The 16889-nt window shown below is 34.1% G+C and overlaps 1 protein-coding gene across 1 annotated transcript; it reads right to left on the reverse strand.

The window, feature by feature from the left end:
- Positions 1 to 784: 784 nt before the first annotated feature.
- LOC106067292 (eukaryotic translation initiation factor 6) lies at positions 785 to 11524 on the reverse strand. The gene is made up of 7 exons (XM_013226458.2): positions 11275 to 11524; positions 8365 to 8450; positions 6229 to 6404; positions 4063 to 4173; positions 3370 to 3435; positions 1808 to 1989; positions 785 to 1622 (listed from the first exon to the last, which is right to left on the reverse strand). The coding sequence occupies exons 1-7, from the start codon at positions 11379 to 11381 to the stop codon at positions 1613 to 1615; spliced, it is 738 nt and encodes a 245-aa protein (XP_013081912.1). The 5' UTR covers positions 11382 to 11524; the 3' UTR covers positions 785 to 1612.
- Positions 11525 to 16889: the final 5365 nt, after the last annotated feature.

A 16889-nucleotide genomic window follows, 5' to 3' on the forward strand; every position in this document is an offset into this window, starting at 1 on the left:
CATTATAAGTGGTTTGAATGTAAATTTAACTTCCTTTTAATCAATACATCATTATTAGATTTTCTTTCAAGCATAATTCAATCCTAATAAGAAAAGCACTATTTATCTGATTTGCCAAATTTCATTCCAAAAGCTTATTTGTTAAACAGACTACATACAAGTTTTAACAGAAAGTATGATAAAAACTTGTACATACAAACTGTTCTATGAAGAATATCTAACACACTGTTAGCTTTAGCCAAATGATAGTCTATTTCACTTGACAGCCATGTTTTATTAGACTGAATGCTGCCCAAAAAATGTCAACTACCACACTAAGTAATAGTGTGACCATAAAAGTATTTCAAAGATACTTTTTTTTTGCTCCAGACAAAATCCTCCAAGTCCTACCAGTAGTCCTTACAACTCATCCATATGGCTTTAAAGCCTAGATAATAAATAGAAAGCATCCAATGATCCGACAGATCACAAGGCCTGAAAGGAGTGCTTTCTATTTTTTAAATGAAATTTTATAGTATTGGATGGATCATCTATTATGTATGAGAGTTAACTTAATGCTTTTGTTTTATGCACATACAAGCTTCAAGACCAGCTCAGATACCTACCTCACTTTAATTGGTTACGAAGAACACTTGCAGCAAGTGTCAGGAAAACTTAGAAGAGAACTTCCTCACCAAATTGGTTTTTAGCAGACATACATTTCATTTAATTAGTTGTCATGGTAAGGTGTTAACAAAAATGAAAAAATCGAGCACTTTTTCTTAATTGAAAGCTCTGAAGACAATTGCTGTTGAGAAATACCATCATTTAATACTCAATCTGCTAATGCAAAGTTACAATTCTATTATATTATATCACCTTCCTTAAATTGTTTAGTTGAAGATTCTAATCCTTTGCATTCTTCTTCACAAACACACTACACAAACTAATACAGTACTAAACACTTTCTTAATTCTGGTTATGCAGCTTTTGAATCTTTATAATTTTTAAATAATGTTTTTTTTAATATCCTATGGCAATAAAATATTTGAAAGCACATAAAAAATCTCAGTTTATTAACAGTTTTACGACAAAATATAAAGCTGGGAATATCTTTGTTTGCCAACAGCCAGATTACTTATTCATTCTCATGAGACCATATATTACAAGTCCAATTTAGGTCGCCAAGCACCAAAGTTAGTCACCTTGGCCAAAAGTAAGTATTGTATAGATAAAGGAGTTTTCAACCTAAACAAACTTATCCATAGCTTCACTATCAAATAAAAACTAATACATGTGTCAAAAAATTTTGTTCATGAGGTTGATTTAAGAACACTTGGCAGCCATACTAAGGTTGAACAGTCTCAACATTTCAAAATGAAGCTTTATACGCAGCATAACAAATTAAGTTTCACTAGAAATATTCTCAGCACTAACAAAAATAACTAATTAATGATTAACATGAAAAAAGTCTGTTTAGTATGTACATAAATTCATATTTTTTAATGACCAAGTTGAACACGAAACAAAATTTAACCGATGTAGTGACAAATCATGACTGACAGTGGGCCAATTTGTAAATGTAATTCAATGCAAGATGTCTTGATGAAGTTCAGCTTTGTTAGAAAACAGTTTAGGACAGCCTGTAATAACAAAGAAAGGATAATTTAACGCATAATAAAAGTTTTTTACTAAAACAAAAAGATAATCCTAAATGTAAAACACATATTTTCAGTATGCTCATATAGCAGTGAAACTGTGAAAATGAACAAAGAAACTACAAGTATCAAATTATATCACAACAGTTTCAATGAAGGACTGTACGTACGTATCTACTAAAGAATCCCTCATCTGTGTCTGTATCTGTGATGGCTCATGGTCACTGAGTTTAAAGACACTTTCTAGGACTGAGACTTCTGTTGAAGTAGTGTCGTGGCCACACACAGCCATCCAGTCATTGACTACTAGGCCTGCAGCCAAGACATCGCTACCCCTGTTCACTGTACCTGCCTGAAAGAAACGTTAATTTAAAGTTTATGTAATAGGATCATGATTCAAATGTGCATTGACTGTTTCACTAGCAGTGGAGTTGTTTTTTTTTACTATTTTTATTTGTTTATTAAACACAAAACCAACCAACATTATAGCTTGTCTATTGTATGTAGATGTGTACTGAATTGTACAAAGGTAGCCTACAATTTATTCTAAGAGGTGTATTTTGTAATCATCAGTTTGGCCTTTAAGTTAGTGCTTATGTTGTAACGTTCACAAGTATCTTGAGAAAGAAGTTTCAGGAATGATTAAACTGAAAAACATCACGACACAAGAACATTTGATACAGTTGACCTTCCACTGGTCAGTTGACTGTGCTCTGTCAAGTGTGAAATAATCCAGACTTGTGACGAGCCTATTCTCTCTCTTAGTTTACAGTTTACACACTGGAGTGTGACATTGACACTAATGAGCTTATTGACTCATCAGTTTGTATTTTAAGATGAAATGTTCACAGTTATAACATCCTAGTTTTAAAAGATACAAACATGGAAATCCAAAACAGGATCACAAAAGGCCCCATGATGAGCTTCTAACCACTGTTTAAATCTGCAAGCAAAGACTGTCCAGCCATATAAATAATGAGATTGGGCTCACAAAGACCTTCATGCAAAGAACAGTACCAGGACAAAGAAGCAGAGGCAGACAGAGGAAGCAATGAGAGTACAACATTAAGGAATGGAATCTATGGAAGAGGCTAAAACTGGCAAAAAAGAGAGTAAAATGGATTGTTGAAAACCATGATTGGGATAGTCAGGTTTCATTGTACAACACTGCTTCCTTCACCGACACCTATCCCTTAGTATGTAGGATCTTTGGGCACCATACATGATCTATCAACAGTCTTTCTCCATTCCTCTCTTTTACTTTCAATAGAATCACTTTCAATGACATTCTTTTATGTTGTCTTCTCATCACTTTCATTATCTGCCTCTTTTACTATTTCCTGGTACTGTTTACTGAAGGATGGTTTTTGTGAGCCCTGAAGACCTTGTGAAATAGACATAAGACATAAAGTTTTAATTTGCATTTTTTTACAGTGGTCAGTGGGTCATCGTGGGACCCAGTTGCCATTGTGATCCTGTTATTGATACAGTGTTTGTAAGTGATACCAAGGATCCTAATATAACATTTCAATTCCACTGCTACGATCCTCCTCTCTAGTTTTGCCGTAGCACCCAAGATTTGCAAGCATACAAGAAAGTGGCCATGACCAAGGAGTGTATCAATGTTTACATTTCCTTAAAAAATACTGAAGACCAAATAATATTATGACAACAAAAGCACAAAATTAATTCAGTAATGGAAGAGAATATGATTTAAACAACAACAACTCACCACTAGAGGGACTTGGAGCAAGGAGGACAGCTCATCAAGATCTTCTACAGATGTTTTCGGGGAGACCTAGAACAGTTATGAAATAGTATGCTGTATACAAGTTAAAAAGATCTTTTATAAAAACAGAGATCTTCTACAGATGCTTTTGGGGAGACCTAGAGCAGTTATGAAATAGTATGCTGTATACAAGTTAAAAAGATCTTTTATAAAACAGAGATCTTCTACAGATGCTTTTGGGGAGACCTAGAGCAGTTATGAAATGGTATGCTGTATACAAGTTAAAAAGATCTTTTTTAAAACAGAGATCTTCTACAGATGCTTTTGGAGAGACCTAGAGCAGTTATGAAATAGTATGCTGTATACAAGTTAAAAAGATCTTTTTTAAAACAGAGATCTTCTACAGATGTTTTCGGGGAGACCTAGAACAGTTATGAAATAGTATGCTGTATACAAGTTAAAAAGATCTTTTTTAAAACAGAGATCTTCTACAGATGCTTTTGGGGAGACCTAGAGCAGTTATGAAATGGTATGCTGTATACAAGTTAAAAAGATCTTTTTTAAAACAGAGATCTTCTACAGATGTTTTTGGGGAGACCTAGAGCAGTTATGAAATGGTATGCCGTTTACAAGTTAAAAAGATCTAGCAATCTAATCAATAATAGTGATCTGAACTATTTATTGGCAGCTACTTACCATTCCACCCTGATTGCTGAATACTGTGTAACTACCGACTAAAACATTGTTAGCCACTGTGTGACGAAAGACTTCTACATTAAGTGTATCCACCAAAAGATCTTCTGTTTCCTAAACAAAATGAATAAAAAAAAAACAATCTAAAATATTTTTGAAAACAAAAGGTTTTATGTCTGTGGCATTTTACATCTTGAAAGACAATTTTTTCTATTTGCAACTTCTGTGACTAAAGATGCTAATCCTTTATACACTGCAGTCACAGGTTGGGCATCTGTTATCACCAGACGCTATAGCACTTTCACACTTATTTCAACTTCTGGTGTGTATGCCATCTGAAATCCAAGACCCTTCCTTTAGGCTTGCTCTCCACCTGGATCTATCCAGTGTCTCATTTTTCCAACTGTTGGTGTCAATTTTGAAGAGATTCATGTCATGTTTTCATACATTGGTATACCTTAAAAGTAGGTGACCTGCAGCTCTCCTGTCTTCTAGTAGATCACCATACAGAAAGTTTGGTGAGAGTTGACCTAATAGCATCCTGTGAAAATGTCCAAACCAGCTTACTGCTGATTACAGTGATGATGTCCTGGCATTCTGCTCTTTGCAGCACTTCTTCATTGATTATTTTATCTTACGTTTTTTTTTTAAATCTGCCTTAAGCATCAGAGGAGGGGGATAGTCAGTTTTATTTTCCTGCCTAGAGTAGGTTGATCATGTATCACTATCATAGAGGAGAGAGCACATAATACAGGTCGGGTAGACTCGGTCTTTGGTATTGGTAGTCAGCAAGGTATTGTCCCACTCTCTTTTCCACAGCAATGACATGGTGCCCATTGCCTTGGCTATCCTATTGTTGATGTCTTTATCCTATAGCACATCGTTGGAGATGATGGAGCCAAGATAGCAGAAATTGGCAACAATTTCCAGAGGTTGGCCATTAATGGTCCTGTGAGGTGGAGTGCTTGTGTTTTGAACTAGTAATTTGGTCTTGCTTTGACTATTATTAAAGCCAAACTTCTGGAATGCAGCACACAGTCTGTCAACCAGACTCAGAAGCTGAGTAAGAGTCAGCCACAATAGCTACATCATCAGCATAGAAGTTCCCTGATAAGTATCTTTCAGGCTTTGATTTTTGTCCTCAATATGTATACATTGAAGAGTTTTCCAGAGAATCTTGTATGGAGAAATCTCTGTTGATGTCGTAATAAGCATAAACCAGTAAGAAAGAAAAAAGGTTTAAATAGTGTGAAATAACGTGGTCATGATTCATTACTTTATAAAACTGTATAACCTTTGACTATTTTGCATTTAATGGATTAATGTAAAGAAATTTAAAGATCACATACTTTTGTCAAAAGATTTTCTTTACTTTATGATTTATCTTCATTCCAAAATTTAAAATTAAACTACATTTATTTTTTCTTAAATATGCAGCCTTTTTTTCATTGACCTAACTCTCCAGGGATGTTTAGAAAAAATAATGTAGATCAGTGCTGCCTGCGAAGCATGTTCAGCCTGTTATGCTGTGCTACCTAAAACATCTTCCCACAATGCACAATGAAACTGCAGAGGCTCAGCTACACTGGGAATTTTGTTTTTATGATTATGCTACCCCTGACCTGTGTCAGAGATTTATGACTCCCAGTTGAGCAAGTCAGGCACCCCTGCTGTAATTAGCCATTATTTTTTAATGGCAACTGTGACTCACTAATAGATTATCATCTTTTATTTTAAAAAAAAACAACACCTTAGTTCTACTTTCCGAAATATTTAAAATGTATTTATAAAATTCTTAAAATACATTATGAACCGTTAATTAAAAGTAAAAGTAACACTTAATACATTGATATCTATGGGGGCCGATGATGTAAAGTTCATCTGTTTCTATGCCTGATTGTTAATGAGGGTGCCATGTGGCCAGCACAATAACCAAATCCCTTTACTTCCCCACCAAAAGACAGGAACCCATTAGAGTTGAGTGGACTGAAGGGTGTCTTAAAATTCCAAAATTCAAAATCCCAGTCTTCACAGACCTAATAGTAACACTGTCTTCTTATTCTAAACAGTGGATAGACACAAATGTCTATCTCTATAGAGATGAGATTAACCATTTCAGTTTACTAAAAAAAAATCATTTACGAAAATGATTGTAAAATTAAAACCTACTCTGTCTAAATCTGGGTGAACCAATGCAACATAATCATTACAAGCAATGACATTCCCAAGGGCTGACAACTTCTCTTCTGCTCTGTAAATTTTTACTGTATCAGGCAATGCATTCCGAATGTGTTGTAGCTCTTGGTCTGTGGTTGTGTTTGGTACTAAGAGCCCATGACGATTTCCTATGAGAAAAATATTTGAAGCAGATATAATATAAAGCAGATATATATTTTGTATAAAATACTTTAAATATTAGATCAACTATTTATTTAAAAAAAAACATTAAATAAAAATATCATTAAATCTCTACAAAGCAGTCAAAAGAAATGTAATGTGAAGCTTTTCCACAGAAGAGGAAAATAAGCATTAAAAAAATACAACTAAACTGGAGCTACTAAAAAAAAAGAAATATTACAAGCTCAGCAATGCTTTAGTGAAACAATGAAAAATTTGTTCTTTTGAAATAAAAATTTGAAAAAAAAAAAAAAAAAAAAAAAAAAAATTGGCGGCACTAACAGGTAGAGCAAAAACAACTTATGTACTTAACTCTTTGACTCCAGACTTTTTTTCCACCTTTGTACGGAATAAATGTTTCCGCCATTTCGGAGTGCGCTACTTTGCTTTGATTTAACGTACAGTTTGTATAACGTTTTTTATTTTTTATCAGAAAATAATAAATTTGATATAGAATTAAAGAGAAATGCATGCTCTTTCTATTTCTTAAATTTTCTAGCTTGCAAATCATGTTGTTCTTGTAATTTTGGGTTTTGAATATAAAAATTAAAAATGAAAAACTCAACAACTGGCATTAAAAATATCCCTCCAGGTGCATGTTATAAGAAATTTATTGTCCGAATTGAATCCAAACAACTTTTTTTCTCATTTTTATCCATTTGTTTACAAAACACCATAGAAGAAACAGCAATAGACGCAAAATAATAAACTGGAACTAATAATCCAATGTCACTACATTAATAAAAAGCCCATAAAAAAAGCAACACACTTGGAACAAAAAACTTTTATACTAAAACTAGTCCAACTGTACAGCATATATATATCTATATATATATATTGTATTTTCTTCTAAAGTTCTTCATGTACATAATATATAAATATTTTTTCTAGCTGCGATATTCATGGAAGCAGTCAATATGAATGTGTGGGTTCGACTCGCATCCAGCGCAAACATAGAACGTTTTCCCTGACCTACAGGGCGCAAGCATAAACCGTTCTCCCTGACCTACAGTGTTAAAATACTCTGGCTTTCTTTTTAAGTCATAGGTCTCCATTCTCTGAAAATGGATCTTCTTCTAGCAGGAATGTTCAATTTAATCCTATGTTCAGCATAGCTATTTATTGTGCTGACAAGACTATCAACAATGTCATTGTCAATAAAAAAAAAACAACAGTCCAGCTCATTAGATGCATTCTCTGAAAATGGATCTTATTCTAGCAGGGGTGTTCAATTTAATCCTATGGTCAGCATAGCTATTTATTGTGCTGACTCATTAGATGCAGTGCTGACTAAGTCCAGGTTGACACCCATATTTCTTGCTGGAAAAAATCTGAAACTGTTCTGTCTCAGTGCCTAGATCTACCTCTATCTAATTAATCTAGATCTAGACAGCTAGATTAGTTCTAGATCTACAATGAACTTTAGCTGGTGGTGGGACTGCTTCATCAGCTGATAAACTTCATCATTACTAGACCTAGCCCTAGATCTAGAAATTAATTCACTATATCATTAGATTTAGATCTAGAATCAATATCACCATCAGATAAAACAAAATCACTGTCATCTGAATTTTTTTCAATAATAAATTCTTCCTCATCAAAGAAATATTTAGAGCTACAAAGCTCAGATGGCCCTGGTTGAGGTTCCATGTTAAAAAACAGGCACACAGAAAAAATAAATGTCTCTTTAAAATCTTCATACAAAATAAAAACATGTTGAATGAAGGAAATTCCAGATGTTTAGCAAAGGGAAACTATTCTAGATAAGAATTTAAGCAATAAAAAACATGAACAGAAGAAATAGAAAAAAAAAAATGTCAGCGTTGATCCGACTTCTTGCCCATTTTAAATCTATGTCGAGTGCGTTTTTCCGGAGTCAAAGAGTTAAGCTACTTCTATTAACCTTACCTACACACATTCTACCGATGACTCTACATCCTGCGATACTTGCGTGGACAACAGGGATAGTGTCACCTATTTCACCTTCAAACACACTAAAAAAAAAAATTTAAACAATAAAATTTAAGCCAATAGATATTACAAGCATAAGAACCGATGTCCAATAAATTTAAATTTTGTCAATGTGAAAATTAAACAATAGATTTTAAAACTAAACCATCAAACTGAGTTATATAGCACAGTAATGCTCAACATATGTCATATGGCCTGCTGGCCACATATGGCCCTCGAAGTTGTGTTATCTGGCCAGCTAAAATCAGCATTAAAAAAAATGTTTCATTCCCTAGGATGGGCATCTTACTCTCAATATATATAGTAAATAGTATCAATTTAAATGAATCAACCCAACAGACCTGCTATTGGAAAAGACTGACTTGCAAAGCCAAAATAATTCTATGCCAATTCCAAACGTACAAATAATAGATATAACAAATTATACATGATTGTAATTAGTTAAATATTTCACATTCGGTAGAACAACTCAACTGAAATGTGATGTAAAAAAAAACAATAATTACAATAACAAAATTTAACAAATATTCGTAAAAAATTAGTTTCAGAAACTGCTAACTCTTGAACAATTCCTCAATTGGGAGCTTGTAAAAAATGAAATGTAAATAATACAGTATATGTCTAGAATCTAGACTAACTTAGACTAAATCTCTAGAGATTATTCTACAGATAGTATTAGGTATGTGACAAAATTTTAATAAAAAAGAAGAAAAATGATGTAAAAGTTTTTTTTTGCCAATAATTAACTAGCAAGGTGTCATGTTGTCAATTAAAGTCAGGTAGCCATTATAACTGGGTGGACTCAGGGGCATCTTTAAATCCTGAAATTAAAAATCCAAGTCTTCAACAAGATTTGAACACAGGACCTCTCTGTTTGAAAGTATAAATCTTGTATTAAGCTCATTCTAATGTGTATGAAGATATTGTTGTTTATAGACATGAAAGTTGGCTTTTATAATTAAAGCATGAATTAAAAATAATTATTGTGGAATATATATATATATATATATATATATATATATATATATATATATATATATATATATATATATATATGCATTTTTTTTATATATGTATATATATTTAATATACACACTCATAAATATATATATATGTATGAATAGTATTTTGGGCTATTATCTATCTAGTATAAGAGGATTATTTATAAGGAATTTATTTGTACCATATTAGTGGCTCCAGATAGTCTAATTGTATAATCATTCACTATGTATTTAAAAGTAATTTGAACTCAATATATATACTAGATTAGTTATTGATATCATTTTTATAATAAAAATGTGACTTTATCTTTAAATTAAGATTTAAGATCTAAAAGTATGACAATATTTATGTCTTGCAATAAAGCTTGCTAAGCCATCAAGCTAAGTTCAAGTACTTTGATAAAGTTGATAAATTATAATTCCAAATACTTTAACTTAGAAGAAATCTGTGGATTTTTTTCTAAAAAACTACAATGGCTTATAAATCTAGATAGTAAAATTTATAGCAATGATCTAGATTATTCTATTTCTATACACTAAGCTTAGATAATACTTAGAAATATATTTATTTTCAACTTTCAACTCACACTTCCTTCTAACAATTTTTTAAATTTCAAATTTTATAATATATTTTTCTATATATATAATATATAATATTAGAATATAAATGTAAATTAATTAGTTCTATTAAATACTACTACTACATATATAATATTATATTCTATTAACTATCTGCCTCAAGACAACTTAACTAGTTTGCCTTTTTAAAAGGGGGAAAGTAAAGGCAGTTGCTCATTGTGCTGGCCACATGACACCCTGTTCATTAGCTGTTGACCTCAATGCCATCTGCAATACAGAGTGCAAGGTCTGAAAGGGGGACTTACTTTTACATATATACATGCAGGAAACATGGACAAGAGGCTAATTATTTGGCTACCTATGAAGGGGACTTGAGGTTCGACATCTGACTTGAGCAGAGTTGTGTTTGCAGCACGGAAAAAATGTTCCCACTTCTAAAATAACAGTCGAAATCCTTTCTAACAGTTCTAACAGGACTATTTATTTATTGTCAATTAAAATAAAAATCAAATTTAATTCAATAGCACTAATATACTTAAAATTTAATAAAAATAAATGTTCAAAATGGTGGCACAATTTTCGCACCACTCAAAATTAGTAAACATCCAGGGAATTTCGCATCTATAGCTAATAGTAGTATTAGTATTAATAAGTATAGATCTAGATCTAATGATCTATGTTTGCGCTCTGGACTGTCATTTGGATTTATGGATGGTCCAGGGTTCAAACCCTGCCCACTCCCATCCCCCATCATCCTGCTGGAGGTTTGGACTAAGATGTAAACTACTAGTTCTAGTATCTTCAACTCTGAAGGCTGAAGCACTGAAGGAACATCCAAAACTTGTAAAACATATTACAAACATAGATTATATCTACTAATACTAATTAAACCTAGAGTTCTAGAGTAATCTTTAAATCTAGCTAGGCTAAGAATCTTAAGTAAGAGTAGGAATAGTAGGAAATAGTAGGATTCTTAGGATTCTAGGATAAGGATAAAGTTTAAAGTATAAAGTAATCAACTTTAATAAAGGATTGTTAATTTTAAAAATTAATAGAATCAGAATATTTAGATTTTAGTATTTTAGTTTAAAATTATAAAAATTTAGATTTAATTAACTTTAAGAGTGAATTAAATTTAATAATAAATTTTACTCAATCATGGGCTTCAATTGATTTAGAATAATTTAGATCTAAAATTATTGAATTCAAAATAATTTAAATTAATTGTATTTCACTATTTGACTCAATTTCAATTTGAGCGACTCACCTGTAAAAATTTTCAGAACCTCCGATCGCAACCAAGCAATAGCTGTTAGTCAATTTTGCGAAAACTCCAATTTCATTATTGCCTTCGAATTGAGCACGAATTGCCATTTTGAAACAATCCTAAGATAAACTGTCTAACAAACTAGACTAGATTTCTAGATCTAGACTTCTAAATATCTAGTGGTTGTGCAACACAAGTAAATGAATCAAAATAAGCAACGTGAGATATTGTGCATGTGAAATACGTCATCAGACTTTGTGTAAAAAGAAAAATAATAAAAGTCTGTGCACTAGCCTATATCTAATCTATCCAAAATAACTCTAGATCAGGGGTGGCCAAACTAAGTCATCCGTGTACCAATTTTTGTGTAGTGACTATTTCTAATGCAGATGCCCTAGTAACAATTTTAAAATGTCAGTCCTTTAAAGTATGGTTATTGGTACATATTAGTGTGTTGTAGAGGAAGGGAATTAACAAAAAAAACAAGATAAAACTTTACTTACTAAGCCTAGCTGTCTTTGTTTACATTTGCATTTGACTAGAGCAGCGGTTCTCAACCTTTTAAGCTCGACGGCGACCCCCTTTTTACAATCCCCCACTCTGCCGCGACCCCCACCCACACAGCAATAGAAGAATAGAAAAAAATGGTCTTAGGCGAACCCTGGCTAATCGTCAAACGACCCCCAACGGGGTCGCGACCCACAGGTTGAGAAACCCTGGACTAGAGTAACACCTTTAGTAAAATCACTAAATTTAGAAAGCCTTCATGATATAAGACTTAAAAGTAACTTAAAAGTAACTAGCAATTATACAAAAAGCACTGAACCTATGACGGCGTAGGGACAATCTCTCTTCTTTTGGCGTTTCTCTTGCCCTGCAATATCGTAACACAAATTTCTCCCAGACAGTTAAGCTGCTATTTATACACAAGAACTCAGAAGCTTTCCTGGAATAGCGATTTTGCCAAAAAGATAAATATAGATCTAGATTTAAGTTTTCCATCGCCTCTTTCAATAAGATGGTTACTTGGGAAATGGGAGGGGGGGGGAGAGGAGAGATATTTAAATAGGAATACCAATTTGTTGACCAAACAAGAAAATCAAAACACATTCTTTGGGACCCAGCGAGAACACGTAGAAAAGCCAAGTCAATTATTTCATCAGTGCTTTACAAAGAATGTAAATCTTTAATATTTACAGCAATGTAATTTCCTTTGTGTTGTAGTTATTGGCAGATTTTAAACTTGTTAAGTGTTCTATACACAATTCGAACAGGTGACCTTTAAAAAAAAAAAATACAGATTTTTATCACGTGATTGCTAGAGAAGTAAATAGACTCTATCTTAAGCTTTCAGCCTATAATGTAAATAAGAGAGATGGGTGTGTATTTATGTGTAGAGTTTAATAGCAAACAATTAGAAACACCACCTTTGAAAAGGCATGGGGGGGGGGGGTTCAATCATTTTCTTAATGCCCTGTATTTGGTTTGGTAGACAAATCAAGGCCAAACCTGGTACCCGGGTCTTCTTCTTATCTTATCTTATATATTACAGACGTTACTTCAAAAAAGAAGATGATTACGTCCTACGCGTCATGCATTCATTGATGTAGCAGTTAAATATGGAGCCATCCAACAATCTTTCTTAACGCGAGCTGGTCTAATGTGTTTCCCTTAGAGCCAAGTTTAAGTAGAGATTAGTTTCACGGCTGTAGCTGGGGAGGCAGACAAATTACATCCTCCCAGGTGTCGCCTACCTCCTTACTTCCCGCCCCTCAAGGAGGATCGTACAGAGGAAGGGAGGAGATGAGACATTCTTTAGTCAGAGCGAATTGGTCGGTGCCGATTGACTTGATAGGCCTATATGACTGAAGTGAACGTGATTGAATTGACTGATACATGACTGGGGAAGTCGTGTTTGACGTGACTGTTACATAATGGAATGGAACGTGAATGAAATATAGTCATTGACATAGTTTATGAGCTTTTTATCCAATTGTTTGAATCATGCTATATTAGCCACTATTACTTTCAAGTGAACTTCTTCGTTGAGTGTAGACCTATATGTGTCCTTAGTAACATAATGGTATTATATGTACATTTGCACACTAGCGCGTCAGTGCAACACCGCTTGTGTTTACGTAATAAATGGAGTTCCTAATATGTCTTCCCTCTTAAACACTAGTTTGTTATTTGTGTAACACGAATATTCTACATGGTGTCAGAATAAAACTTGAAAAGCTGTCCAGACAAAGGTTTTTATTAATCTAATAATGGCTTCTTTTTATTTTGAGCAACCAATCTTGAATTGGAATGCTAAAGATCTGTATCAAGAGTTTTTAAGGTTTCAACAGCAGGTGAGCTTTTGTTTCAAAGGACCGTTAGCTGGTGCCGATAGTAAACAAAAAGCCGGATGGCTGGGAATGTGGATAGGTCAACAAGGCCGTGAAGTTTACAAAACTCTAAATATTACTGATAGTGAAGAGGGAGATCCGCAATTGCTATTAAAGAAAATAGAAGACTACATAAGGCCAAGACAAAATAAAAGAGTGTCTAGATTTAGAGCACATCAGAGAAAGCAGGTAGAAGGAGAAAGTTTTGATAACTTTGTTAAAGACCTAAAGCTTCTCATTATGGACTGTGAGTATGACAACCCAGACGATATGCTTATTGATTTGATCATTAGTGGAGTCATACACGAAAAGGTACAATTAAGACTTCTTGATCAGGGACAGAAGTTGACCCTTAGCAAGGCTATAGAAATAGGACAACAATATGAGATGTCGCAAAGCCAAGTGAAAATGTTTAGGGGCCAAGAAGTTCTAGCGATCAAGAGAGGGTCACACAATGTACTCAAGCAGAAGTCTAAAGACAACTCAGATAAATTATGTAGTAAATGCGGCAAGAACCACGAAAAGGGAAAATGTCCAGCAATAGGAACCACATGCAATTTCTGCAAAAAGAAAAACCACTGGTTTCAAATGTGCAGAAAAAGACGCAACGTCAATCTAGTAGAAGATGACAGTCACAGTGATGAAAATATTATATCTGTTAGCACTGCAAGTAGCCAGTATAAAAAGGGTAATATTGAGAATATCAATGTCGTTGAAGACAAGTGGACTGTAAAACTAGTCGTGCATGGCAAGACATTAATTTTTCGTATCGACACTGGTGCAAGATGTAACATTCTTGTCAAGTCAGAGTTTGAAAAGCTCAAAGACAAAGTAAAACTTGCTTATTCAGCAAAGTCGCTCAAGTCTTACTCTAATCACGTTATTAAGACTTTAGGAGCAGTAGTGCTACCTTTGAAAAATAATATCCAAGAGGTGAAAGCAAGGTTTGAGGTAGTAGACATTCGTCAAGAGAACATTTTGAGTGGTGACACAGCAGAATGTTTAGGACTACTACAACGGATTGACAGCATAGAATCCAAGGCAGAAGACGAGTTACAAAGAGAGTTTCCTGAAATGCTTAAAACAACTGGAACACTGCCAGGAGAATACAAGATTCAGTTACAGGAAAATGCTAAAGGAGTTATTCATCCACCACGTCGCTTAGCAGCATCTCTACGCAATAAAGTTGAAGAAAAACTTAAAGAAATGCAGGCTGATGGATTTATTACTGCCGTACATGAACCTACTGAATGGGTTAGCTCCATGGTTGTTTCGTTCAGGAATGACAAAGTTAGAATATGTATTGATCCAAAAGATCTCAATAAAGCAATCAGAAGGGAACATCACCCGATGAAAACTATTGAAGATGTGATCACTAATATTCCAGATTCGAAGATATTCTCAGTTCTCGATGCCAAGTCAGGGTTTATGCAAATAAAGCTTGAAAGAGAATCTTCATTTCTCACAACTTTCAACACACCTCTGGGAAGATATAGATGGTTACGATTACCTTTTGGTATCAAATCAGCGCCAGAAATTTACCAAAGAATTATGGATGAAATGCTTCAAGGTATTGAAGGAGCATATGTCACCATAGACGACATTCTAGTAGCTGGTAGAGATGTTGAGCATCATGATCACATTTTGAAACAAGTCATGCAAAGAGCAACGAAGTACAATCTAAAGCTGAACTATGACAAGTGCAAGATAAGGCAAAACAGAGTACCTTATATGGGTCACATCTTGTCAGAGAAAGGTTTAGAACCAGATCCAGCAAAGATAAAGGCAATTATTGACATGCCAGCTCCTCAAGACAAAGATGGAATCAGAAGATTTCTAGGTTTAATTCAGTACCTAGCAAAATTTATTCCTAATCTAAGTCAAGCAGATGCTCCAATACGAAAGCTTCTAAAAGATGATGTAGAATTTCAATGGAATCATGAACAAAACAAGAGTTTTGAAGAATTGAAACATCTTTGTACAAACCCTCCAGTTTTAGCATATTATGATGTCAACAAGAACGTAGAGATAGAATGTGATGCAAGTACAGATGGACTGGGAGCAGTATTACTCCAGGAAGGTCGTATAATTGCATACGCATCAAGAGCTCTCACCGATACAGAAACAAGATATGCTCAAATTGAGAAGGAAATGCTCTCAATTGTGTATAGTACAAGCAAATTTCACTGCTACATATTTGGTAAAGAAGTAACAGTTTATAATGATCACAAACCTCTGGAGCAAATCTTCAAGAAACCTCTATTGTCAGCACCAATGAGAATACAGAAGATGCTAATAAGACTACAGTGGTATGATCTGAAAGTCTGTTACAGAAAAGGCAAGGAAATGTTTATCTCTGATACACTTTCTCGTGCACATCTACCAAATACTGATACACAGACATGTGAATTTACAGATGATTCAGTGCATATGATCTCTGTAAGTGATTCGAAATACAGTGAAATTAAAGACTGTACAAGCAAGGAACTTTCAATGCTTCGGGAAGTAATTATGACTGGTTGGCCAGACACAAGAAGCGAGACTCCAATTGAAGTCAGACCATATTGGGATTCAAGAGACCAGTTATCAACTTCGGATGGTATTATATACAAAGGTCTGAGAATAGTCATGCCACCAAGCTTACGTAAATACATGCTAAATCTGATTCACAAGTCTCACTTAGGAATAGTCAAGTGTAAGCAGCGAGCCAGAGAAGTCATGTATTGGCCAGGCATGAATGCAGACATTGAAGTGACAGTTAGGGATGGTAGCAGGTGTGCTGAACATCAGAATCAAAATGTGTCAGAACCGCTAATGCCTACCAAGACACCAGACCTTCCATACAGCATGGTTGGGTGTGATCTGTTTAACTTTGAGGGTAAAAAGTATGTTCTTCTAGTTGACTACTTCTCAAAGTTTATTGATGTCAAAGAACTGTCACAGGAAACCACATCAGATATCATCGAAGCAATGAAGAGTATATTCGCATGCCATGGAATACCTAGAAGGTTAAGGTCAGATAGCGGGCCACAGTTGGCTTCAAGGGAATTCCTGAATTTCTGTAAATCATACGGAATAGAGCATGAAATGTCGAGTCCTCATTTTCAGAGTTCTAATGGCGAGGCTGAAAGAGCTATTCAAACAGTGAAGAAACTTTGGAAGAAAAGCGAAGACAAATCTCTGTCGCTATTAGACTACAGAACTACTCCACTGAGTAATATTAAT

The sequence above is a fragment of the Biomphalaria glabrata genome, chromosome 7 (genome assembly GCF_947242115.1).
Source record: "Biomphalaria glabrata chromosome 7, xgBioGlab47.1, whole genome shotgun sequence".
NCBI lineage: Eukaryota > Metazoa > Mollusca > Gastropoda > Planorbidae > Biomphalaria > Biomphalaria glabrata.

Coding starts and splice junctions, on each gene's coding strand:
- LOC106067292 (XM_013226458.2), bottom strand. CDS start 11,381: ATGGCAATTCGTGCTCAATTCGAAGGCAATAATGAAATTGGAGTTTTC. Junction 6,405..8,364: donor CATCGGTAGAATGTGTGTAG/GTAAGGTTAATA, acceptor TTTTTCTCATAG/GAAATCGTCATGGGCTCTTA. Junction 1,990..3,369: donor TGCTCCAAGTCCCTCTAGTG/GTGAGTTGTTGT, acceptor CGTTTCTTTCAG/GCAGGTACAGTGAACAGGGG.